This window comes from Neopsephotus bourkii, unplaced genomic scaffold (assembly GCF_033783945.1).
Source record: "Neopsephotus bourkii isolate Nb327-2 ecotype Australia unplaced genomic scaffold, CSIRO-AGI_Nbou_v1 NB_1471, whole genome shotgun sequence".
NCBI lineage: Eukaryota > Metazoa > Chordata > Aves > Psittaciformes > Psittacidae > Neopsephotus > Neopsephotus bourkii.
Window position 1 is genome coordinate 301555 of NW_026901947.1, and position 23654 is coordinate 325208.

Below are 23654 nucleotides of genomic sequence, written 5' to 3' on the forward strand. Positions count from 1 at the left end.
CTTTTGAGATCTCTTCTCTCATTCTCAGTCACATGTGAGCCTGGCTGTGGTGCAGGGGCCAGGAGATGCCTCTCTGGAGATCCTATGCTAGACTGGTAGTGGGATTTTCTTGGAAGGCTGAGCAGTGCCAAAGGAAGGGTTTGTGCTCCACAGTGCAAAAAGCAGCATGCAAGCCCCCCTTAGTCCAGATTCAGACCCTTTTTTCTGCTGTCTGGCTTTTCTGGCTACTGTGAATGGCAGGATGGCACAGAGAAGTTAATACCCAGTGCTGGCATCTCTGCAGTCTTCTCACAACTAACTTTGTCTTGCCCTACAGCTGGCTGCTGACCACTGGAAGGTGATGTTTGCTGTCATTGCCCATCAATATTTGGTTCATCAGTTTGGTAGCTGTGATACTCAGACTTTGGAAATGTTTGTGGTGGCATAAAATGTAGTATTGGGACCGTGGGTAGATGGACCAGCTTAACTTTCACACAAGAAAGGCAAAAAAAAAAAAATAATAAAACAACCCTTTGCTGTAGCAAATGTAAAATAGGTCTGTTCACCTTGGCAAACACTTTTAGCCTGCTTCTGAACCCATAAAGACAGCAGTAGTATCTTGAGTAGCAGCTTTCTGAATCCATTTAACCCTGTTTAACAACAGTTGTTGAATAGATCCTCTTGAATTAGGATGTGGTAGGTGGCCTTTGGTTTGTTTTCTGAGCATTAACCAGCTCAGGTCAGTCCATTTAGGTTTCTCGTGTTCAGTTAGTGTTTTGGTAGTAAGAAATAAATGGAGTTATACTGTGGGGTCATATGAGCACTGCTCATAAAGTGAGCAATTTAGTGGCCTTAACTGAAATTTGGTTTTTTTTCAAGTTTTCACTGTAATTGTTGCTTGTTTATCTTTATTTATTTATTTATTTACTTGTTCTGTTTCTTAACTAAAATATTTTGCTTTTTCCAGGCTCACATTAAATTTCCCATTGACTATCCATACTCACCACCTACCTTCAGATTCCTGACCAAAATGTGGCACCCCAACATTTATGAGGTAAGGTGGTTTTTAAGCAACTTTTTCTCAGGCATGTGAGAAGGCTTTCTACTTCCTTAAGCTTTTGGAAGTATTGAAGGTACTGAATGTCTCTAGCCATAACTGAAGTGGTTAACGTGAATTAAAGCTGATGTTATGTCAGCTTTGTGGCTGGGCAGTTAAATCTGAATGTTGTAGGGAATGCTGTTCTTGGAGGTAGGGATGGAGCCGTTCTCATAGTGCAGGAGGCAGCCCCAGCTGAAGTGCCATGTCATCAGCATTTGCAATTTTATGTGTTCTTAAGTGAGTCATCTGGCAGTCTTCTGACTTCAGTTTTGGGCTCGGCATGTAGCCAAGGATGGTGTTTCTCTTTAGGGCTCTATTTCAGTTACACGAGAGTTGATCTTTAAATAAAGATACCTTTGAGACCTGCAGGTCCATCCTGTGTATGTTGATTGTGAGTCCATAAATTCTCATGCAGGAGGTGAGTGGGAAATGGTTACCAAACTGGTATGTAAAAGATGAGTCTTGGAAAGGATCTCTTCCAGTTCTGGTGGGAAAAATGAAAAATTGGCTCTAGAAACAACTGAAGGTAGGAGGAGAAACTCACCCAAAACTTGCTGGGTGTATTTTGGGGTTACTCCTCAAATGCTCCAGCTTGTCTTTGTATTCATGGCAGTGTTTCTTGGAGCTGAGGGAATCTGAAGCAGCTTGCAGACTGTTTTGGAAACAACATTTAAGCAACAAAGATGAAGCATTGGGATAACTCCAAATGAAACTGAGACGAAATCAGCAAAGGGCTTGAGGTTTGAGGGTTTTTCAGGAGGGGGGAAAATCCTTTTCAGTGTAAGGAAGATTAAAGAAAGTGGCAGTTGACAGAACCTGCTGGTGGGACTAGATGGAGAGGTTGGGGCTGATGTTCCAGTTCTCAGCAATGAGACTTGAGAAACTTGAGTGTCTTCCCCGTCTCCAGTTTCATTAGGTCATCTAGCTGAATTTTGGTGAAACTGCATTAACCACACTGATCCCGAAAACTCTGTGCTGATCTCATTGGGCCCCATGACACTTTTACCCTTCCAGACTCTAATACAGTGCTGTCCTGCTTGAACTCCCAAACACGATGTTGGTTGATGCAAGAGAGAAACTTCTCTCATCCTTGCTTCTGTTTCTGCTTTCATATTGCCAAATAGTTGCTTGTCCGCATGCTGCTGACCTGATTGCTTGAGAAACTTCCCCAAGTGCTGTGATGTTTTGTTCTGGCCACCAGCATTGTATTATCCCAGGAGATGGATAAAGGAAAAAACCCTGTAAATTCATGGAAATCAGTAAAACCAGCATAGGCTGTGAACATAATCTTGACATTAGTAAGGTTACCTTCACCTTAAAATTACATTAAAGAATATCTTTAGATTGCATAAGCCTGCTGGAGTCACAAAAAGGAAACTGCCTTGTTGGGGCAAACTGTTCCAGCAACATAAGTGCAAGCTTGGTTATTCAGCAGCTCCAGGTAATATGTTGCTGTGTGTAATTGTGTTCCTGACACAAGCCTGCTTCAAAATGATTAGAGCTTGCTAGGTTAGCATACCCGGCAGGGTTAGCGAGCCACTGAAATCTGGATACTGATCACAGGCCTCCAACACTGAAGAAGGGTATCATCTGGCTATAAAACAAATGTCATCGTTTGTTCAAGGCAAGTTGAAATGTTTGGAAGACCCTTCATGTGAGCTGCTGCTATCCGTAGGTGTGATCACTGGCTCAGGCTCAAAGGCACGGATGCTATCCCTGTGAGCAGTACTAATTTGTTCTCTGGCTCCTGTGTGTTGAGTAGTGTTGGAGGGTTGTCAGGACGTAGCTGAGACTAGATGCATGGGGAGCTGCTGCCTGCAATCTTGATCAGAGCTGGTTCTCTGTCATCAACCTGTGCCTTGGATCAGGGTGACAGGGGCAGCATGAGTGCTGCCTCTGCTGAGGCTGTGCCACCTGAAGGTGTGGGGCTGCCTCTAAGAACTCTTAAGTCATCCCACCAGCCAGGAAGCCAGAGGTGCCAACATTTGCTGGCTGCCCTTGGGCCCTTTCTGCACATTCACCCCATCCTCACATAAGGCATTGGAATCTCATGAGTCCCTGGAGTCAACTTTAGTGGAGAGTGTCAGCTATGGTGAAAACTGCAATAGCACTCCTATAAAGTAATTGTGTCAGGGTGATGTTGCTTATGGAGAATTGGTTTTACAGGCTTCCTAAAGTGTTTATAAATGGTAGCTTATGAAGCTTTAAATCTATATTTGGTCTATGACACTGGTGAGTAAAACACAGATTGAGGATTATGTGTCTGTGTGACTTCCATATGCTGGCAGAATATTCTTCCTCTTGCATGCTGGAAGGCATTTTCAGTGAAACCTTCAGGGAGCATCCCCTGCTTTTTAATCCTGCTGTTTCAAGCAGCTGTGTCTTAGGGGAGCAGTGTAAGCCTGCCCTGCACTGTCTATTCAACCTTCTTGTGTCCTGGGAGGACCATTGTTTTGATACCTGAGCTAGTATAGAGAGTGCTAAACCCTTCAATTCAGAAATTCATGCAGCTAACTTGATACCACTGAGAACAAGAAAACATTTTTAACCCTGCTTTGGGTCTCCTGTGACTAAAGTTCCTGTCTGTCACTGTGACAGTACATGCTGTCTCAAGACCGATTTAATTTCGTGTGATTTTATTACTGTTTTTCTTGCTCTGCCACATTCTTCAAACCTTTTGACTTGAGGTCACTTTGTACCAATTTGCAGTCTAACCCTGCTTAGGAAGGGAAACTTTTGAGTGTATAGATAGAATAGATCCAGGAAGAATTGAGCACCATTTCCAGTTCTTGCACATTTTCACTGGTACATGAGGTGTTCCTATCAACAAGGTTAAACTGCTCAGAACACAGAGTGGTGGAGTTGTCATCAGACCTCTGCCTCAAACCAGGTGGTTCTCAACTTCTGTTTCTGTTTTGCAGAATGGAGATGTATGTATTTCAATTCTTCACCCACCTGTGGATGATCCGCAAAGTGGAGAGCTGCCATCCGAGAGGTGGAACCCTACCCAAAATGTCAGGTAACTGAATCTCATGTACAACAGTGACCTCAAAGGCCTATCGTCTCTCTCCAAGACTAAGGCTTGTATTGGGATGTGTTTGGAAGGGAATTTGGGGATTTTAGGGCTTGATTCAAATAGAAACCAAACTGACTAAGCTGTCTGAAGATACTGGAGTGCAGCGTCTTGATACCAGGCTAACAGTGTGGAGCCTTCTGTCCTGTTCACAGGGTTTCATGCTCTTCAAGCAATTCTCCAATATCCTAGCCTTTCCCAGTCTGTTATCCTACACTTACAGGTTTCAAACTCCTCCAAGATAACAGTAGTGGAAAAGAGTATTCAGACCCAGTAGGAGTAACTTTGTGCATAAACCTGCCTACTAGGCATAAATTGCCTTGCAGTATTTATCTCCTGCCCTGCAGTGTGGTATCTTGAACAGTTAGCCAGGTAGTTTTCTTCCTGTCAAAAAGAAATGAAGGATCACTAAGTGCCAGAGGCATTCAAAGCTAACCTCTCCATGCTTTGAAAACCATCAAAACCATCTGAATTTAATTCTCATTGCAAGACACTGCCATAAAGAACTGACTAGGTGACAACCTTCAACTCATAGTTAGGGGACAGCTCTGGGCATTAATTACTCATATTGCACACACAGTTTGAGCATTTCTTTATATACAACCCGAAAGATTGACATGCAACTTCTTATAGTACTAATTCTACTCTCCATTACCATGTTGCAGTCTTGGTGCTTACTTCATTGGAACATGTAGGGCTTAAGGGTGACATCTGGGGAGCAGACATTTCTCAGATCGATTGACTAGCGGAAATAAGCCTTGTTCTTAACTGCTACCCTGCTACCAGCATCACCTGTTGGGCTGAGTGCTGATAGCAACAAATCCTGCTGGGCTCCCATCTGGCTTTGCACAGCTCCAGTGTGAGACAGGAGGCAGCAGGGCTGAATGTGTGGAAGGGGAACATGCTTGTAACGAGCTGCCTGTGTCACCAAGGGCTTCTCTTCAGCTGCTTAGTGTTGTAAATCCTGCTGAGTATTGACCGTTTAATGCAGATGACTGTGGGTGAAGTGTCTGGCAGGGGGAATGTCATCCTTCAGCTTTGAGAGCACCTTTGCTTCCACCTCTACGATGTCAAGCATGATCATTAATTTCTTTAAACACAGTCAATATGGACTTTCCCCATCACTCAGAGCTAGATGAGGCAGGTGTGAGTAAATATGGCAAACATCCAGCAAGATGTAAAGGAATGCAGCCATGACCTGTGACAGAGAGTACTGCTTTTCTTGCATCCTGAAGCCAGGAAAGCTGAGGAATTGGTGGCAGGATTTAGCGTTGAGGCCTCTCTGTTCCTTTTATTTGCCCTTCCTCGTATGTCCTCTGTCTCCCCTCTGGCCTTTGAGGTGCACAGGCCACAGTTGACTTGGTACAGCTGTATCGGTGTCCTGTCTCACTATTGCCTTGTTTCCTGAGGATGCCCATTTTGGCTTTTTCTTGGCTGTCTGAGATCTGGATGGTTCCTGCAGCAGCTCAGTGCTCAATGACACAACTGTCAGTACAGCCTAAGCCAAAACTGCTTTATACTGGAGAGAAAAAACATGCCTGGACAAACCTATGCCTACCTCTAGAGGTGGCTCTGAGAGGCTACAACATGGGTAGCAGCTGGAATAAAAGAACGTCCTTTTCCAGCAAGGTATGTTACAGGATGTACTTGGGAGGACCAGTCTGTGCTGGTTTCGATGAAATTCAGTATCTGTTTTCGATGAAATTCATCTGTGTCTAAGCCTTTTGTTGATACATGGAGAGGAAAAAAACATGTAACAGGTCTGTTTCCTTGAGCCTCTACCATCTGGAGGCAGCAGCCAGCAAAGGGGTGTAGAGGGACTCACTCTGAAGACAACAGCTCTGTAAACACTTAAGAGCCTGCTGCTCCCCAGAATGGGGTGGGGGGTGCAAGAAAGCAGGAGGCAGGCTTGAAATCCCCACCTACCATGCAGTCAGCTTTGATGAAATAATATGCTAGAATAACCTCACCTGAGAGATTCCTGACAGTGTTGCAGAGGGTCAGCCTGTATCCAGCCCACCTGATGCTGAGGATGTTTTCAGCTGAACTTTTTTGTGGTTTTGGTCCTATCAGATCCTAATGGAATCCCTTCCCATTACTGTACCCTGTTCACCTTTTACCCACAGTAGCAGGGTTTGAGTTAGAGCTCAAACCCTGTTCAGCTGTTAAGGTATCACAGTGATGAAGGTGGTCTGATGTGCTGGTCAGGGATGAGGAGTGCAGTGTATAATGGATAGTTGCCTTGGTGTATTTAATCAGCTTTGCAGTGACTTTGGAGTCTGGGGCACTGGAGTGAAAACTGGCTTCTCCTCGGTTTGTTGGTGGAAGGTGTGGTAGAGCAGATGCTAAATCCAGATAGGAATTCCTGCCATCAGTCTTCCCTAGACTTCGCTTGCTTTACAGTAAATCTGCTGCAATGGTGCTTGAGCTTACATGGTGCCTTTACAGCCTGTTTGCTAAGAATCGAAGGATTTTAAATGAACTCTTGAGACAAAGTAGAAGATGGTTTCAATTCTGCCCATCATTCCAGTCTGACCAGTTTTTTCCAGAGCTGCTGTTTTATTTTCCTACTGAATTATATCATTTGGAAAGTAAATTGTATAAGGCTCTCCTGATAGCTGTGCTGAACAGCCTGGCCAAACACAAGTGTCTAGTTTCAAAACCTTTCAAGAAACTCAGCATCCAAATGGCCAAGCATTTCCTGGATATGTGATCTGGTATATCTGCTCAGCACATGCTGCTCTGAATGTGCCACTAAATCCATGCAAGTACAGGAGGGCCTCTAGTCTCCTTTAATTAAGTTCTGTAAAGCAAAACTGTAGTTCAAGACATATTCCTTGTCTCTTGTTCTTCCCTTCTATTTAATCCGAGAGCTGTTGACAGCAGAACCACTTCGGACATGGTGAAGCTGTTGTGGTGGTAGCTACAGACAGATAGCTGGGTGTGCAGAGCCACCTGATGGGACGCAGGGAGTTTTGTGCTGGTTGTGGCAATGTGTGAGAAGCGAAAGGTTGAATCTCTGAAGTGCACAAAGCTTGTAGGAAATGCATGAGAAGGGTCTGGGTGAGGGAGGTGGTGTTTGCCCCAGTAAATACCAGCAGGGCAGTCAGCAGCTCTGTGCTGCTCTAGACATGGAGAGGGGCAGTCTGCCTGCCAGGGGTTGTGTGAATGGGTTCTTCTGGCTTTGCTGAGTACCTGCAGCCGAATCCTGCTGGGCCCTGGGCAGCTTGCCTGGATATTGAAAAACAACTGCACAGTCTTCCCCTTGCTGTGCTCGAGTGCTGTTACAGCAGCCTTAGGGGCTGACCGTCCATGGTGAACTCCGGTCTGATCCTGACTTTGCCTGCTTCCCTGTCACAGGCACAGGCATGGTGGTTTGTAGTCAGATGAGACCAGGGAACCACAGAAGTGCATCCAGTTCCAACCCCTGCCATGGGCAGGACCCCTTCCACTAGAGCAGCTTGCTCCAAGCCCCTGTGTCCAACCTGGCCTTGAACACTGCCAGGGATGGGGCAGCCACAGCTTCTCTGGGCACCCTGTGCCAGTGCCTCAGCACCCTCACAGGGAAGAACTTCTTCCTGATGTCTAATCTCAGTCTCCCCTCTGCCAGTTTAGAGCCACTCCCCCTTGTCCTGTCACTACAGGCCAGTGTAAAAAGTCCCTCTCCAAATTTCTTGTAGGCCCCCTTTAGGTACTGAAAGGCTGCTGTAAGATCCTTGAAGTCTGTGTTGTGTCACTGTTCCTGTGCCAACAGCCAGGGTCTGAAGCTCCCGAATATCTACTCTCACTTCAAATACTATCCTTAAATTATCCTTAGCTTAAGATAAGACTTAAAACGAGCTCCTGACCTAAAGAAGTTATCAGCATCCAGAACCAGTGAATGTGTTAGCTCTGACTGCTGTTGTGGTTACCTTTTTCAGGACTATCTTACTGAGTGTAATCTCTTTGCTTAATGAGCCCAACACGTTCTCTCCTGCCAATGTGGATGCATCAGTCATGTTCAGGAAATGGAGGGACAGTAAAGGAAAAGACAAGGAGTACGCTGAAATCATAAGGTAAGCTTTGTCACCTTTTGATGCCACCAGCCTCTGGTTTTGGATGCTGTAAACCAGGCTGCTTGTAGAATTTGCTGAAACCAGCTTCTTGCTGTGGTTGTTTCTTTGGAAATGAATTCTATCATCGTATTCCAAGTCCATGCTCCTGGTCCCTCTAGGATTCCTAGCACACAGGAGCAGCGTGAACTTCTGGAGCAGAAGGACTGGGCTGATCAGTCTGAATTCTTTTTTCATGCTTATCTGGCACGATGCTCTGCAAAACCTATTGGCTGCTTGTAAATCCCAGTTGAAGTCCCTACTTGCCTTTGAGCACTGCCTGCATTGCTTGGGATGTGATTCAAACTGACTGCATCCTACTAAGTGTGTGCTTAATGCACTCATGAATCATAATCTTGTCCCTCCAATTCGAAGATGTATCAGTGGGATTTGGCAAACACTTGCAAAGCTGGGTTTGATTAGCTGGAAGCACTGCTCAGTCTTGACTGTCCTTTGCTGAGAAGCTCATGGTTCATCAGGTGCTGTAGGGAAATGATGTAAACTTGAGCCAGGTTGCTGAGCAGTGGATGGGCAGTCCCTACTGCAGTGGGACTGGGGCAAGAACACATCTGCTCTGACTTCACTAGCTGAACGTGCAGGATATACCCCTGCCTGAAGCTGTGCAGGGCAGTCAGTGTGCTGAGAGCCTCACTAGGAGGTTATCTTTGCCTCCAGTGCCCTTGGCTTCAGCCGAGCTGGGTGTAATCCATCAGCAGGGTATGGGAGACTGTACAGGGTGGAGGGACAGGCTGCCATCTGCTCCTCACCTTGATGGTCCCCCATAGCCCAAGTGCTATGGCCCAAGCCAGAGCCTTGCCCTAGAGCAAGAGGGAACAGTTGTCTTCTGCCAGCCCCAGCAGCTCAGGGTGCAGCCACGTGCTCTGAATGCTGTTACTGGGAGCTCAGAGCTGGGAGATGGCTGTGGGAATTGCACTTTGGAGCATGCTTGGGTAGAGTCATCAGTGGTGGAGTCAATAAATCATCATGGGAAATCCCTGACCATCCCTTCCATAGCAGATGTGATGTAACTTGCTCTGAGCTCTGGCAGAGGCCTCTACTGCGGAGTCCTGTAGAATAACTGATTTTGTGTGTTGCTGAGCACGTGTGTGCTGCAGACACCCCTGGAGCACTCCCAAACCCGCGGCTGCAGGAACTAAATCTATTCCTGGTGCTGTTTGTGATGCTTCAGCCAAACATCAGCTCTGCTGACGCTGAGGTGCCAGGAGGGCTGGGGCTGGCAGGGACTGAGCCGCGCTGGCACACAGCCCTGCTCATTCTGCGCGTCCTTCTCGCTGCAGGAAACAGGTTTTGGCCACCAAAGCTGAGGCAGAGAAGGATGGTGTGAAGGTCCCCACTACGCTGGCAGAGTACTGCATCAAAACTAAAGTGCCTTCCAATGACAACAGTTCGGATTTGCTTTACGACGACTTGTACGACGACGACATCGATGACGAAGATGAGGAGGAGGAGGATGCCGACTGTTACGATGATGATGATTCTGGCAATGAGGAGTCGTGACCTGCTCCCCCGGTGCCCCTGTACCGACTCAGGCCAGAAGGGAGCAGCGGTAACATAGCAGCAGTCCAGCAAAAAAGTGGGGGGGGAGGGCCAAAAGAAAAAAAACAAACTCTTGTCTCCTGCTGTCTCCCGTTGTATGGATCTGTTTGCTCCTTTTTTATGGACCTCTTAGAGACCCTCCACAGAATGTCTGAATTCTTGCATTCTTAGCCCTTTTATCACACTGTATTATGATTTCTTTTTTGAAAAAAAGAAAAAAAAAAAAACACCCTTTCACTTCTCTACAAAACAGCTCACAGCAAATACAGGTTTGTTCACCTTTAGGCTCTCATTGCAGTCTTGCATTGAGATGTTTTATGTATTTAAAGCTGGAATAAACCCGCTGGAAGCTGGGTTGGTTTTTTCATTCTTTCCTGGGGGAGCTCAAGTGCTGCATTTACTGGGGAGTTAAAAACAAAACGAGATCCACATAAAGCAAATTGCCAAGGTTTAGCTGCTCCATTTACGATAATAGTGTGTGTACATTCGTTTAGCCTTGTGGTGGTGGCTTTTCCTTTATAAGGTGTGGGGCGGAGAGTGTAAAGCTACTGTGTCGAGCTTGATGGGCTATCACTGAAAGGTACAGTATTCCTTTTCCAGCCTGCTCAACATGGGAGATAGCTGGTCCCTGGAGCCCCAGAGGGCACAATCAGCTTTGTCTCTGATACGAACCCTAAAATAAACACTTAACACTTCATGTCTGTACAGCTGAGCCCTGGGTTGCTATTTATTTTATGTTTTACTCTTTTTCAGACTAGGTCGGGGTTGGAAAAGCTCAGTTTAGCTATGCTGCTGAGGCCTGCTGGAGCTGCCTCTCATGGAGGGAGGAGAACAGATACACATCACGCTGCCCAGCAGGTCAGCCTTCATCCTCAGCTACTTTATGGCAGGGGGGGGATACTGATAATCTCCTGCCGCAGTGCTTGCTAGCAGCCCTTGCTTCCTGCAGCCTGTGTCCAGTGTTTGTGGTGTTTATGTAGGTCACACATTGGTAAATGCAGAGATAAAGAGCTGCCTTTGGTGCCTGCCTGGGGTGGCCAGGCTGCCCCCTGTGCCTGCAGAAGCTATGGGGCACAGCGGATGGATGTGTGCCGGGCTCTCCTCTGCCTTGGTGTGGGAGAGCACGGGTGCATGCGTGCAGCCCACCGGAGAGGGGTTCATGGTGCTTTCAGGCTGTAAGAGAAGGCCAGCGGCAGGGTTAGACAGGCTCTTTCGCAGCATGCTTCAGCCGGTGCACTAAGCTCAGCCTTCTGCATGTTTTTGGGATCTCTTGGCAGAGCTTAGGGGGGGATCCGGCTTGCTCGTGTCTGCAGAACCCTCTTCCCCAGTCACTCAGCACCCTCACCCCTTTGCAGTGTGCTGCTTGTGTTTGCCTGTGGTGCAGTGGCCCCAGTTCACCCTTTGCATGCTCCTCTTGTGCTGAGCCCGCACCTCCAGCAGCAGGGCTGAGGTGCAAGACCCTCCATCAACACAGGTACAGAGGTGGTTTTACCCTGACAGAGCTGCAGGCTCGGGCGCTTGCTTCTGCCTCCCCTTGGTGTATCTCAGGGCTTTCAATGGTACGTCACCGGGGTGCTTTGCTGGGAGTAACCTTTGTTCTGTCATCAGCTCTGTGGCTGTGTCCCGGGGACAAGGAGGAGCGGGATGGGAGAGCAGGGGAGGGCAGCCCTTGGGGTGATGAAGGTTGGTGGGCTCTCTGCAAGTGAGCAGGGCAGATGTGCATCCAGGACACTGCTTGGCTGGGATGTGCTGCAGCACCTTGTCCCCCAGTGCTTCCAGTGCTCCTGTGACCCTCTGCCTGCATGTCACCTGGGGAGGCAAACAGACCCCTCCTGCAGCATCCCACAAGTGTTGCCCCAGCTCATCCCACTTCCAGCAAGGGCAGGCTCAGCCCCTGGTGTTTCTGGTGCTGGAAGAGAGGCTCCCCTGCACCAGCAACGGTGTGGGGCACCCCGAGTCCTGGGGCTGTATGGGGATAGGGACACCACCTTCCATGTTTCGGGTGCTGTTTGGAGGGTGAAGGAGCAGAGTGTGGCTGTGCTCATGGCTTGAAATGAGGATACTGCATCTTTCAGGATTCCCCTTGTACTTCTGACCGTCTTCACTGTATACTCTCCAGTGACTTGTATTTTCAAGCTTGGTGTTGTAAGATGCATTATCATGACTCTACCGTTTTTTAAACTCAAAAGCAAACTATTTTGAGCGCTCCTACATTGAACAGACTGATTTCTCTTTCCTGCTGTCCTGTGCAGTGTCATTGCTTGTTGACTTGCTGGTTTCCTTTCTTTCTGAGATACAAACTGAAGTCTGAGGGTGGGTTTGGGTTTTTGGGGGTTTGTTTTGGGTTTTGGTTTTTTTTTGACTATTTAAGAGATTGCAGAAAAAAATGTTTACCTGATCTGTGTATTCTGGAGTTTTTATCTTGACCCTTTTCTCCTATGTTGGCTGATACTAGCTTTTACATTTGCAACTACAGGCCCCTTCAAATGCAGTTTTCAACCATTCTGAAACCAGCAGGGTACACTAGATTTCTAAGTAGTTTTCTTAGGTGAAAGCCCAGATGTTTTTCCTTTTTGTTCTTCTTTTTCTCTTCAGTATAATTTACCAGGAAGAATTAACTGATGCATTTTTGTGTTGTCTTCCCCTTCAGTAGTTATATTTTGTCTTTTCTGCACATCTGTCTACTAATAAAAATGTGAAATGAAAACGTCCCCGGCCTGGTCCTTCACTGTTAATCGAGCTGGTTGGGTTGCGTGGGTTACATAAACGGCTTAGATAACATCTGTTCACAGGTTCAGTATCAATGCCATACACATAATTAGCTGGAAGGTGATGGGCAGATAAAGCTGCTGTTTGACAGATGCTTGCCTAAGCCCTAGACTACAAGGATGAACTGATTTAGAGAAAGGCTTTCACAACAGGCCTTAGGCTTTGCTGTTGAGAAACCTAAAACCAGCACGAGCATGGTTCAGTGCCTCATGTGCCTGCAGCAAGGGTGCAGGATGTGGGGCAGAGCTGCTGCTGGCATGGGGATGAGGTGCTGCGGGGCAGGGGCTGGGGCCCCATCCAGCAGCTTTGCAGAGGAATCAAGGTTATCACCCCAGCACCCCAGGGAACTCAGTGGGTTCCTGTGAGCTCCATAGGGAAGAGGTTTGTTTCACAGTGCCAGGCTGCTGCATGAGGGTAAAATTAGCAGGGCACATGGGCGAGAGCTGTGCTTGGCATCGTGTGCAGCACAGCAACTGCTGAGTCAAATGTGGCTGTGCCCGAGAGCTTTGGGTTCACAGCCACGCTGGGGGAAGGAACTGTGATGGAGCCTCTGTGTTGGGCAGTGGGACTGAGAGGGATTGGGACCAGCTTGTACCTCGTGCCTGGCTGCTCCATTCAGCAGACGTGAGGCAGGACACACTCTCCAGCCCAACCTGCACTCCCCACCTGCCCTTTTCTTTGGTGGCCAAGGGGCCTAGGGAAGTGCTGCAGAACTGCCCATCAGATCCAATAGGAAATGGGAATCCAACAGGAAAACTTTCTGTTTAGTCCGGCTTGGAGGGAGGGGAGCCTGCCTGCTGCTGACTGCAGGGTGGGTGGGAAGGTGCCTTTGCTGCCCTGTGCTGAGGAAGAGGGAGCTGGAGGCCATCACAGCCCATGGCCACCAGGAGGGGGAGTGTTGCCCTTTCTGTGCCTACAGCCATGGCCAAGGATGGAGGCTGCAGCTGGGGAGGGCAGCAGAGAACTGGCTGCAGTCAGCCCCTGCCAGCAGCTGCTCTGCAACAAGTCCAAGGCTCAGAGGGCTGCTGTGCACCAACACCAACACTGAGCATTGCCTTCTGCCACTGCATGGGGCCCGGCCCACAAGCAGGGACTGACCTACACCCATGAACAACCCAAGTGCGTGCTGCGGGCTATGGAGAATGTTTTCCAGAGCATCTCCTATGAGGCAGCAGCTGTCACAGGTAAAGGAGGTGCTGTTGCTGTCAGCCTTTGTAGGACCCAGCCTGCAGAAACTGTTGTGTCCTCCTTGACATTCAGGCCCCGAAGCTGGTGGCACTGGGACAGCCACTGTCAAGGGGTCACAGCAGCTGCTCAAGTTCAACCAGTATAAAAACTTGAACTGGGGCAGAGAACGCCAGTGCTGCTCATGGTGTGCTGCTCACAGATAAGGAGAGGGCCAAGTGACACACTGACTCAGGCTCCTACAGGACCTCAGAGATGGTGTGAGTGTTAAGAACAAAAAGTGGTTTTCATGGTAGAAACAGCTTCATCATTGTGTCTTCTTCTGGGTCCTGAAATAGAACTGGGAAGTGCAAAAAAGCCCCTTCCCTGCTGCATGGACATGTACAGCTTCACCTCTACACCATACCTCTACTGCCTGGGCCAGGGTGCTCAGGGTGAGCTGGGGCAGGGGCTGGTGGAGGCCATGGACCTCACAGCAGCGCTGCAGCCACACTCCTGCCTTACCCATGCCAACTGCTCCGCAGGGATTTGTACCGAGCACAGGGCCAGAGGACACCATATGCAGGATGGACATGCATGGCACAAGCCAGGGTGCTGCCCAGGGCCCCGTCTGACTGAGCACTGAGGTACACTCACCTTGGCCGTGGTATTCAGCTTCCCCTGCAGCCCCATGTGCTACTCCCACCCTCCCAGTTCAGGTTTTGTTGGGAGGAGCAGGGGGTAAAGGGACAGGCTGTGAAAGCAAAGCTGCTCCCAGAACCCTTGAAAATGCAGACAAACACTAGTGATATGCTCAGATCTTTATTAGGTGGAAGAAGGGGTAGAAAGAAATGAAACATTCACCGCACCGGTGTAGGACAAGAAGGACCAGGAGTTGCCTCTGTAAGGGTCTCTGTTTTATAAAAGTGGGAGGGATAGGTGAGGTTTCCATCCAGCAGCTCTGGCTTTCCTGGGCAGGGTGGCTCAGGGCAAAAAGAGGTACAAGACAGAGCTTATACTTGAAGAAACCGCTACCCAGTCTTTGCCTCTAATGGTGCACAGGAGGTTCCAGGACACACTGAGCCATCCACACTCTCTTGATAGAGAAACAGAAAAAAAAAAAAAAACAAAAAAAAAAACCCAAAAAAAACCCAAAACCCTAAAACAAACCAAAAAGGGAAAAAACTTTTATTTTTATTGTTAAAAAAAAAAGATAAAAAATGTGAGGCTGCAGCTCAGGGCCACAGTGACCCAGCTGCCCACAGGGCTTCACCTTCCTCAGCAGGAGGGAGGCAGGAGACAAAAGAAAGGGGAAGACCCATAAAACATGGTTTTTCTGTTATTTTTCCCCACACCTCTCACCCCGTTTAAATGACAGCTATATTGGGGGCTGAGGGGAGAAATCAAAGTAAAAGGACACATTTTGATTCGTTTGGGTGGCAAGGAGCAGGCCTCCTTATTTGCCTAATTTAGAATATCATTAAATAAATGGGCTCCAGCTCAAAAAAAAAAAAAAAACCCAAAAAAACCCCAACCCAAACCAAAAAAAAGGTACAGTTTGTCTTTGACAGAGTCATAAAGTCCATAGAGCTTAAAGAAAGAACAGGAAAGGATGCCCTGGTACAGATGGGAAATGTATAATTAATTTTCCTACAAAGAAAGAAACATGGTTGCAAGATGCAGAAAACCCACATTTAGGCTCTATTACATTTACAAATACATACATAAATATATTACATACAACAGCAACTCAAAGAGGAAGCAGGCGAGTCACACAGAGGATGGATGGATGGGTGGATGGATGGCTGCAGTTCTCCCCACACAGATGTTTGGCTGAGCAGTTACTTCTCCTAATAATTCCAGGAATGGGCTTCAGCTTTTTTTCTCCTTTCTTTCATTTTTCCTTGTTTCTTTTTCTCCTCCTCTCCTTCCACTCTCTCCCTCCTCCCCGGTGTCGGATTTAGTTTGTCCAGTAAGGAGAAGTGCCATAGGCGGTTTTGGTAGCCTGAGACTTTTGCTGCATGGTGCTGGGTTGGTTGCGTTGGCCAGATCCACCCTAGAAACAGGAAATGAAGGAGATAAGAGGCATCAGCCACCATAGGAAGAAGAGCCCATGTGAACATTACCAGAGGAGCTGCCACGCCAGGGGACAGCCCTCGTGCCCACCAGTGCAGCAGTGCTCCCCCGGAACTGACCAGTTGCTGCCCTGCATCTCTGTGTCTCACAATCCAGGATGAGCAGCCACAGAGACACTGAAGCAGGAACACATGGATGCGGTGTTCCACTGCCTTCCATCCAAGCCAGGTTTAAGCACAGGGAAGGAGACGAGCAGGAGTGGGGACAGCAAAGGCGCTCCCTCTCTCAAAGTGAACAGAGGCGGTGCACCAGCCAAGGACATCACACACACACAGCAAGAAGTAATTTCCTATTTCTGGACTCTAAGGCAGGACACTCTGTTTTTTCAGGGAATGTTAATAGTGAGGAAAGGAAATGCATGAGCTGGTGAAACCAAATCAGAGCTGATAAGCAACCTGCCAGGGGATGCTGGGCTTTATCCCTCAGGGCTATCGTACAAGCGCTCAGATCTGCTCTCCTGATGCAGCACTTGCCTCAGCCTCACACCTCACAGCCCATCTCTCCACACCCCGCATTAGGATGGCCTCTTCACATACTGTTGGGCCAGCTGAGGCTGGCAGGGACCTCTTGAGGTGTCTTGCCCAACCCCTGAGACTCCTGTTCTCCATCCTCAGCAGTCCCAGCTCTCCCAGCCTCTCCTCACAGGAGAGACGCTGCAGTCAGTTGTTTCACCATCTTTGTGGATCTGTGCTGGACTTTCCCCAGTGTGTCCATGTCTGTCATGCTGAGGACCCCAGAATGAGACACAACACTCCAGCTGTAGCCTCAACAGTGCTGAGCAGAGGGGAAGGATCAGCTCCCTCAACCTGCTGACAATGCTTTCCCTAACGCAGCCCAGGATCCCATTGTCCTTCTTTAGGGCAAGGGCATGAAGTTCCCCTTGCTCAGCTTCATGAGGTTCCCTCTCCAACCTGGTCAACAGCATCAAGTCTGTCAATATGCAATCACAGTCAATCCCTTTTCCCAATGAGCAAAGCAAAGATTCAGAGGGAAGCCAACCCCCAGCTAAGCCCTGCTGGGATGTGGGGGGAGCAGTCTGTCCTCAGGCATGCTGTAGAAGCACGAAGGGGCGAACTCACCTGCGCATCTTGCTGAAGATGGTGATGCAGCAACTGGGAATGAGGCTGCTGATGTGCAGGGAGGATATGGAGAAACGGGGCTGGAGCATAACCTGGGGCAGCACCAGGGTTCAGGGGCCCAGTCGATCCAAGAGCAGAGGGCAGGCTGAAAGGAGGCGGTGTGCCAGCATGGAATCCCTGCTTGTCAAATGTCTGCATGGGAGACGATGGGGACAGTGTCAGAGACTGGTATGAGCAGCCCCACAGTGTCCAGGTAAGAACAAGAACAGCCCAAACACATCACCTTAACCTCTCACTGACCCCATGAGCAAGCCAAGTTACATTGAATACTTGCAAGCACTTAAGGCAGAGTAGTTCAGGAGTTTCAGCTCCTGTTCTCAACCACCCTTCTGCACTAATGCCTCCAGTATTTTATTTCTATTTCCACAGCTCCTGTGCTCCTTTTTTCAACGACCTCCTTTCACTCAGTGGGACAGGGGATGGCAGCAGCTGCCTGAAATCAGTCCTCCACACACCGAAGGGGCTTAGCCTTGACCTACCACAGCAGCCCAACAAAGATGTAAGAACACTTGCAGTAAGAGTTTCCTTCCCTGGCCCCTGGTAAGCATGTAGCTGAGAGATGGCTTCTTATTTGTAAGCATGGTTCACATCCAGAGGCTAATTACCCTGGCTGAGGGTGCAGGCAGGAGAAAACAGGAGCTGGACATAAGCCCACCACACTTTGTCAAAGCCCTTCCTGCCTTCCCTTGGAAGCTGCATGCTGTGTATGGCCGCAGGACGGCATGGCACAGCACAGGGGCCCTCGGGTGTTTGAGGTAGTGCTGTGCATGGCAGGGGAGTTAGAACTACATGATCTTAAGGTCCTTTCCGACCCAAACCATTCTGTGATTCTATGACTTATGTGCCAGCAGCCGCCGTCAGGAGCTGACAGGGCAGAAACAGTGGGACAGAGGGTGAGACTCCACTCCAACAGCAAACAGAACAAGAAACACCATGGCCTGCTGACCCTGAGGTCCTGTGAACAGGAGGGGACCATGAGCCTGGGCTCAGGCCATGCGGGAGGAGAGCACAGCGCTGCTTACCTGAGTCTTGTTATAGACTGAGCCACTGATATCAGGCACACCTGTGTTACTTGAGGTCACTGAAACACCTGGAAAACAAAAAACAAGCCACCAACAATGAGAAAGTCAAACACTCCCAGCACAAGCCAATGCTTTGCTGCTGGCACCTCCGGCGGTCACAGTGGGTGCACCTTTACCCACGCACCATGTTGCTGCTGCTGCTGCCCAGCCCTGGGGGACCCCTCTGCTCTCTGACCTCATATGGGAACAGAAAAGGCCTGGCTCCTCACTCCTGCTGAACAGTGGGAACCCAACCCACTGGGATAAATCAGAGCCAGCAGTCACTGCTTGGGTTCAAAGCACTTCACCAGGCAGCAGCTGGCTGCAACGAACACTCATATAAACTCACAAAAAGCCAACTTTCCCCTAGAATGAGGGATGCATTTGGCTCTACTGCAGCATTCAAGAGCTTTCCAGTAGTATGCTGAGCAATGAGACTCAGCATCTGCCACACATTTGAGTGCTTTGTCCTTTCACACCCTGCAGAAGGGTGAGGTCTGCAATACTCTTCTGTTTCAGGCTGGCTTCCACCAGGACCAGCTGCTGCCACAACAGGCTCAGAAACACTCACTTACCAGCAAGGTGGCTCTCAAACCAGGCATGTATTCACAGTCTTATAAAGACTGTTGCCAATCATTCCACTTGGATCAGAATAAAACCAGTGGTTCCTTTGGCCAATGAATCTTTTGGCCAAGGACTGGACTTGGAGGGTCTGCACTGCTCTAAGGTTGCCCCCTTCTCAAGAAAAGGGGGCTCCTTTTTGGATTGCTCCTCCACAGAGGAGAGCGTGATCATTGGCTGAAGACAGTCCAGTTGGTGTTTCAAATGCACAGCAAATGCTTGATATTTGCTTAAGCCCAGAGATGAACTAGTTAGTGCTAAGCAGTTCAGTAAACATTTCTCACGTCTAACCAGCGTGTGCAGAATAAAGCTTTCATGTAAGCTGTATACATTCTTCAGCCTTTACAGTCAGAAAGGAAACATTTCCAGGCATGAAACAATGCAATGAGTTAACGGGGTGTATGAACAGCAGCTGAAACAACAGGCCAGATGTGTGAACTGCCCTGCTTGCCCCTAACACACAGATGTCTTAGGTGCCTACCAAGAAACTCAAAATCTAGTCTTCATTTGGCAGAGGACCATTTCAGCAGCAGCATCCAGCTGCTCAGGCTTCCAAAGCACAGCACTGCTGCAGGACCACTATTCTTCAGCAAAGTAAACTCTGGCAGTGGAAACAGCTCACCATGTCTCCCGTGTATAACTGAGGACAAAGCTGCACATCAGCCACACAGATCCTAACACAAAATTCAGCCACGAGGTTTAAAAGGAACAACTGGGCCATTAAAAAAGCATTTTGTGTACGGGAGATGGAGAAACAGCTCGGATCATGACCCTGTTTAGAGCTGGCTGCTGTGTTGACTGCACAGCACTGGGAATCGGCCCTGCTTCGTCACACTGAAGATCAATCTCAAGTCTCATGTGTTACCTTTCCCAGGTCCAGTGCCAGCAGATTTGTTTTGTGCTTGAGATGACCCACTGTAGCCTCCTTTGCTGTAATCTCCAGCTGCCGTTCCCTGCGTTAAGTCATCATAGCCTGCCGGTGTGTACAAGACAAGGTGTTAGAGTGTGCAAGCAGCTGGGCAGGCACCCACGTGAGAGGTGCAGTGGTGAGCATACCTGCCCCATAGCCATGCTGCCCATAGCCACTTGCTTGCTGGAAAGGAGTCGATGCAGTGTTCAGGTTGACTCCATGCTGTTTTGCAGATGCTGGAGGTACCTGGACAAAGGAAGGGAACAAAAGGCCCTGTCACCTGAGGAGCAGCACACAAAACACAAGCTGCCTCTGCCATCTAGTGGGGAAGGTGCCTCCACCTCATGTGGAAAATTTAATATGGAGCTGGGAGCACTGGGATGGCACGGGACATGACGCTTATGCTTCCAGAAGTAGCTATCTATAGTGGATTAGTGCAAGCTAGAGTCACCCCTCTGACTGCAGTGTAACCATGTCTCACACCAAGCTGCTTATTTCTTTCATACTCTTAATGTAAACAGCAAATTCTTACCCACAAACACATGAAGCAGCAACCACAGTGCTCTCCCCCCAGAACAGAACAAAATAAAACATCAATTCCTGCCTGAAGCTGCTTCATAAAGGGCCCAAAACCAGAATCATCTAGTCTTCCTTCCTGGAATATCACCTTTTCCCAAATAACCTTCTTCCACTGAAACTACCAGTATGGTGCTCTGACTTAATGGGGTCCCCTCTAACCTTGAAAGGATTTCCTAGGCACTCCAAGCTAACTGGAGCTTTGGGTCTCCCTTGGACTCTCCAGAGACCGGTAAAGGCTTTCAGGATCACCGAGTCAATGAGCTGTAACTTCTGCTATTCGCAGTAACCTGTGCAAGAGTCCATGAGTTCTGCATTTTAAATTTCCTGTTCTGTGGAAGGGACAGAAACTGTTTTCTCAAGCTTGCATGTTTTTGGAGATCCCTTGCAGGCTGGGAAAGATAATGCCACATACCAGTTTCATGAGACTCCACCTCAGTACTGGATGCACTTCTAGGGTCCCCAGTACAAGAGAGAGAGATGGAACTATTAAAGCAGGTCTAGAGAAGGGCCACAACAATGCTCAGAGGGCTAGTGAACCTCTGCTATGAAGACAGGCTGAGAGAGCTAGGGTTGTTCAGCCTGGAGAAGAGAAGACTCTGGGGATAACTTATTGAGATCCTTCAATACTTAAAGGGGGCTTATAGGAAAGATGGAGAAAAATTTTCTACCAGGTCCTGTACTGACAAGACAAAGGGCAATGGTTTTAAACTGAAAAAAAAGTAGGTTTTAAATTGGACATAAGGAAGGTATTTTTTATGACAAGAGTGCTGAGGTGCTGGCACAGGGTGCCCAGTGAAGCTGTGGCTGCCCCATCCCTGGCATTGTTCAAGGCCAGATGATGCAGGGCTTTGAGTAACATGACCTAGTGAAAATATCCCTGCTCATTTGCTGGGCAGTTGGACCAAATGATCTTCAAAGGTCCCTTCCCACACAAACCATGATTCCAAGATGTAGACAGTTTGGGCTGGAGAGAGCAAAACCAGAGAGGCACAAAACGAGGGTTACAGCTTAGGCTATCACACTTACAAACATAGTTGGCCCATACTGGAATGCACTGGGTACACCGGGCACACCAGCATAGTAAGGTAACCCAGTGTAGCTGTACCCTGGGGGCAGGGTCGGGTTGAGGAAGGGCTGCTGAGTCGTGTGGTGAGTCTGTGTCTGGTTCTGCTGCGGCTGGGCAAGCGTGGTCGCCGGAGCAGGGGAGGCAGAATCCCCACGGCCAAATTTCGTTACGTCACCTGCAAAAGAAGGAACTGATCAGAAAAGCTATCCAAGCTACTCCGAAAGTGGAGGACTCACAGGGCTGACATCCTCTGAATACAAGCAGACCACTACAGAATAGAGCACATCCTACACTTGAAACCCAGCAGTTGTTCAGGGGAAGCACTCTCCTGGTCTCTCTTTCTGACGGCCACAAGGACATTGCCCGTTTGTGGCACTGAGCTCTGTGCTGTGGCTAATCCACTGATAAAGTGGAGATAACCAGTACTTACCTATCTCACATGGTCTGAGCAGATTCACTACTATCAGATCATTGCAATAAAACATGCTAAAAGCAGGAAGTATGGTAAATAGCCAAAAGGCAAATGGTTGTTGGGTTAAAGTGTGACTTTCCTGGAGGTTAAATCGATTAGCTTGGCTTCATGGGCTGAAAGCAAGTTAGAATTTACAGGCAGTGATGGGTATATTTTTGTCAATGTCTGTTTATTTGTCAAGCATGACTAGTTAAGATGTCTGGTTCCTCACACCACCAAAGTTCTGGAGACAGTAGCTGAAGGCCAGGAAAGCAAGGCTTGCATCGTGGGCCACCTTATTGAAGAAGTAGGAAGGGAAATTTGGTTAAAAACCCAAAAGCAGACTCCTTGAGAGAAGTGATTACGAAGCAGAAAACTCTTGAACACCTGCATTTTCTGGCAGCCTACAGAACAGCATGCTCACATCTCTTTTAGGGAGGTTTTTAGGGAGGTTACATACATCAATCACATTATCGCATTCTTAGCCAGTCCTTTTTGTTGGTTACCGACAAGTATGACAACACTGTCAAAACAGGAATTGTACTATGTATAACTATGCTTATAAGTTGCAATCTGGTTGCAGTAGATGAAAACCATGGGAAGAAAATCCTGGATGGCATTAATGTCATCTCTGCACACCAGTAACTAAGGAGCAAGAGAAGGAATGAGTAAGGGCTTCTTAAACCATATGCTTTTGTGAATGAAATCCCTTAGATTTGGAGAGGGAGAGGGACAGCCTGCTACATGGGAACATAACAGTGCTGAAATAGCAGTAGCGAAGTATGGGGTGCTGCTGAGAGGAGTCTATTCCAGTGCCAAAAAGAGGAAAGCAAGCCAGTTGAATATTGAGAAGAATGATTAAGCTATGGAATATCTTTCAAGCACCTGTATGTGCTCAGGAAGGGCACCAGATGACACAGTGTTTACACTCATAACAATTCTGCGCTTGTTCTCAAAGGCTATCCAGCTTATTCCCAGAAGTCACATATGAATTGCTGACCAAACCCATGAAGAAACATCAGTGTCAGGGTTGAGAGGGAGATGCTTGCTTCTGTTTGTCTAGTTTGGACTGATGGGTTTAACTGCTTACAATAGGCAAAAAACAATTGCTCTTTCAGCAATGGCAGGATGACCTGTACCTAGAGACCAGCACATCTCACCATCTTCACCTTTAAACAGCACTCACCTGAGTATGGATTGTTAGCAAGGCTCCCATCTCTGCCTGTCAAGGTTGCTGGAGCAGGGAATGTAATTCCATAGTAATCCTTTGGAAGAGACAACATTGTTTATTAATAGTTGAAACCATATCAAAGATGGACAGCTCTCATGAACCCTGCATTACAAGTGTAAGAAAATTTGTCAAGACAGAGGTCTGAGCAGAAGGTAACCTCATCTCTTACAGCAGAGCTTTAGATTAACCTGCAACCTCAACTTCAAAATAAACCTACTTTGTGATGTTTTTAGTATTGTGTAACAAGTACTTCATCCTTAACAGTAAGCTAAAGACAACAACTACACACGTTTGTCACCCAATCCTCAGCTCTGAGCTGTCATATTCCAGTGAGGAGACTCTTCCAGTGCCTGGAAGAACAACAGACCATCAGGAGCCAAAGATGTGGGGTCAGGCCACGACAATAATCACAGCGTGGATGTAACCTAAAGGTTTGACCCTTGTGCCATGCCCTATTTTCTAGAAGTGGAAATGTCAGCTGGAAAACAGCATAAACATTCAAAAACAAGCCAAAAAAAAAAAAAAAAGAGAGGAGAATAGTAAAAAGTTACTACCAGATGACTGGGAAATTTATTTAAACTATATTTCAGGAGAACTGCCCTGGGTCCAGCAGTAGCAGCATTTTTCTGCTTCTTAGTAGCTGGTGCAGTGCTGTGGCTTTGACTTTCAGCCCGAGAACAACACTGAACACCGATGGGTTTAGCTGTTGCTAAGCTGTGTTTACTGTG

At 48.0% G+C, this 23654-nt stretch overlaps 3 protein-coding genes across 3 annotated transcripts in view; 2 read left to right on the forward strand and 1 right to left on the reverse strand.

Annotated features, from left to right (window-relative positions):
• UBE2R2 (ubiquitin conjugating enzyme E2 R2) overlaps positions 1-9887 on the forward strand; it is a 49401-nt gene extending 39514 nt beyond the window's left edge. Inside the window, exons 2-5 of the mRNA XM_061369026.1 lie at positions 947-1033; positions 4000-4097; positions 8072-8206; positions 9541-9887. Of these exons, the coding sequence (XP_061225010.1) occupies positions 947-1033; positions 4000-4097; positions 8072-8206; positions 9541-9760 (540 nt within the window). The 3' untranslated portion in view covers positions 9761-9887. The remainder of the gene's footprint in view (positions 1-946; positions 1034-3999; positions 4098-8071; positions 8207-9540) is intronic.
• NUDT2 (nudix hydrolase 2) overlaps positions 1-23654 on the forward strand; it is a 414951-nt gene that overhangs the window by 142316 nt on the left and 248981 nt on the right. The gene's annotated exons all lie outside the window — the stretch shown is intronic.
• The window catches only part of UBAP2 (ubiquitin associated protein 2), a 101197-nt gene continuing 93163 nt past the window's right edge, over positions 15621-23654 (reverse strand). Inside the window, exons 21-27 of the mRNA XM_061369033.1 lie at positions 22882-22960; positions 21205-21419; positions 19746-19845; positions 19555-19662; positions 18030-18097; positions 16948-17139; positions 15621-15788 (exon numbers count right to left, since the gene is read on the reverse strand). Of these exons, the coding sequence (XP_061225017.1) occupies positions 15693-15788; positions 16948-17139; positions 18030-18097; positions 19555-19662; positions 19746-19845; positions 21205-21419; positions 22882-22960 (858 nt within the window). The 3' untranslated portion in view covers positions 15621-15692. The remainder of the gene's footprint in view (positions 15789-16947; positions 17140-18029; positions 18098-19554; positions 19663-19745; positions 19846-21204; positions 21420-22881; positions 22961-23654) is intronic.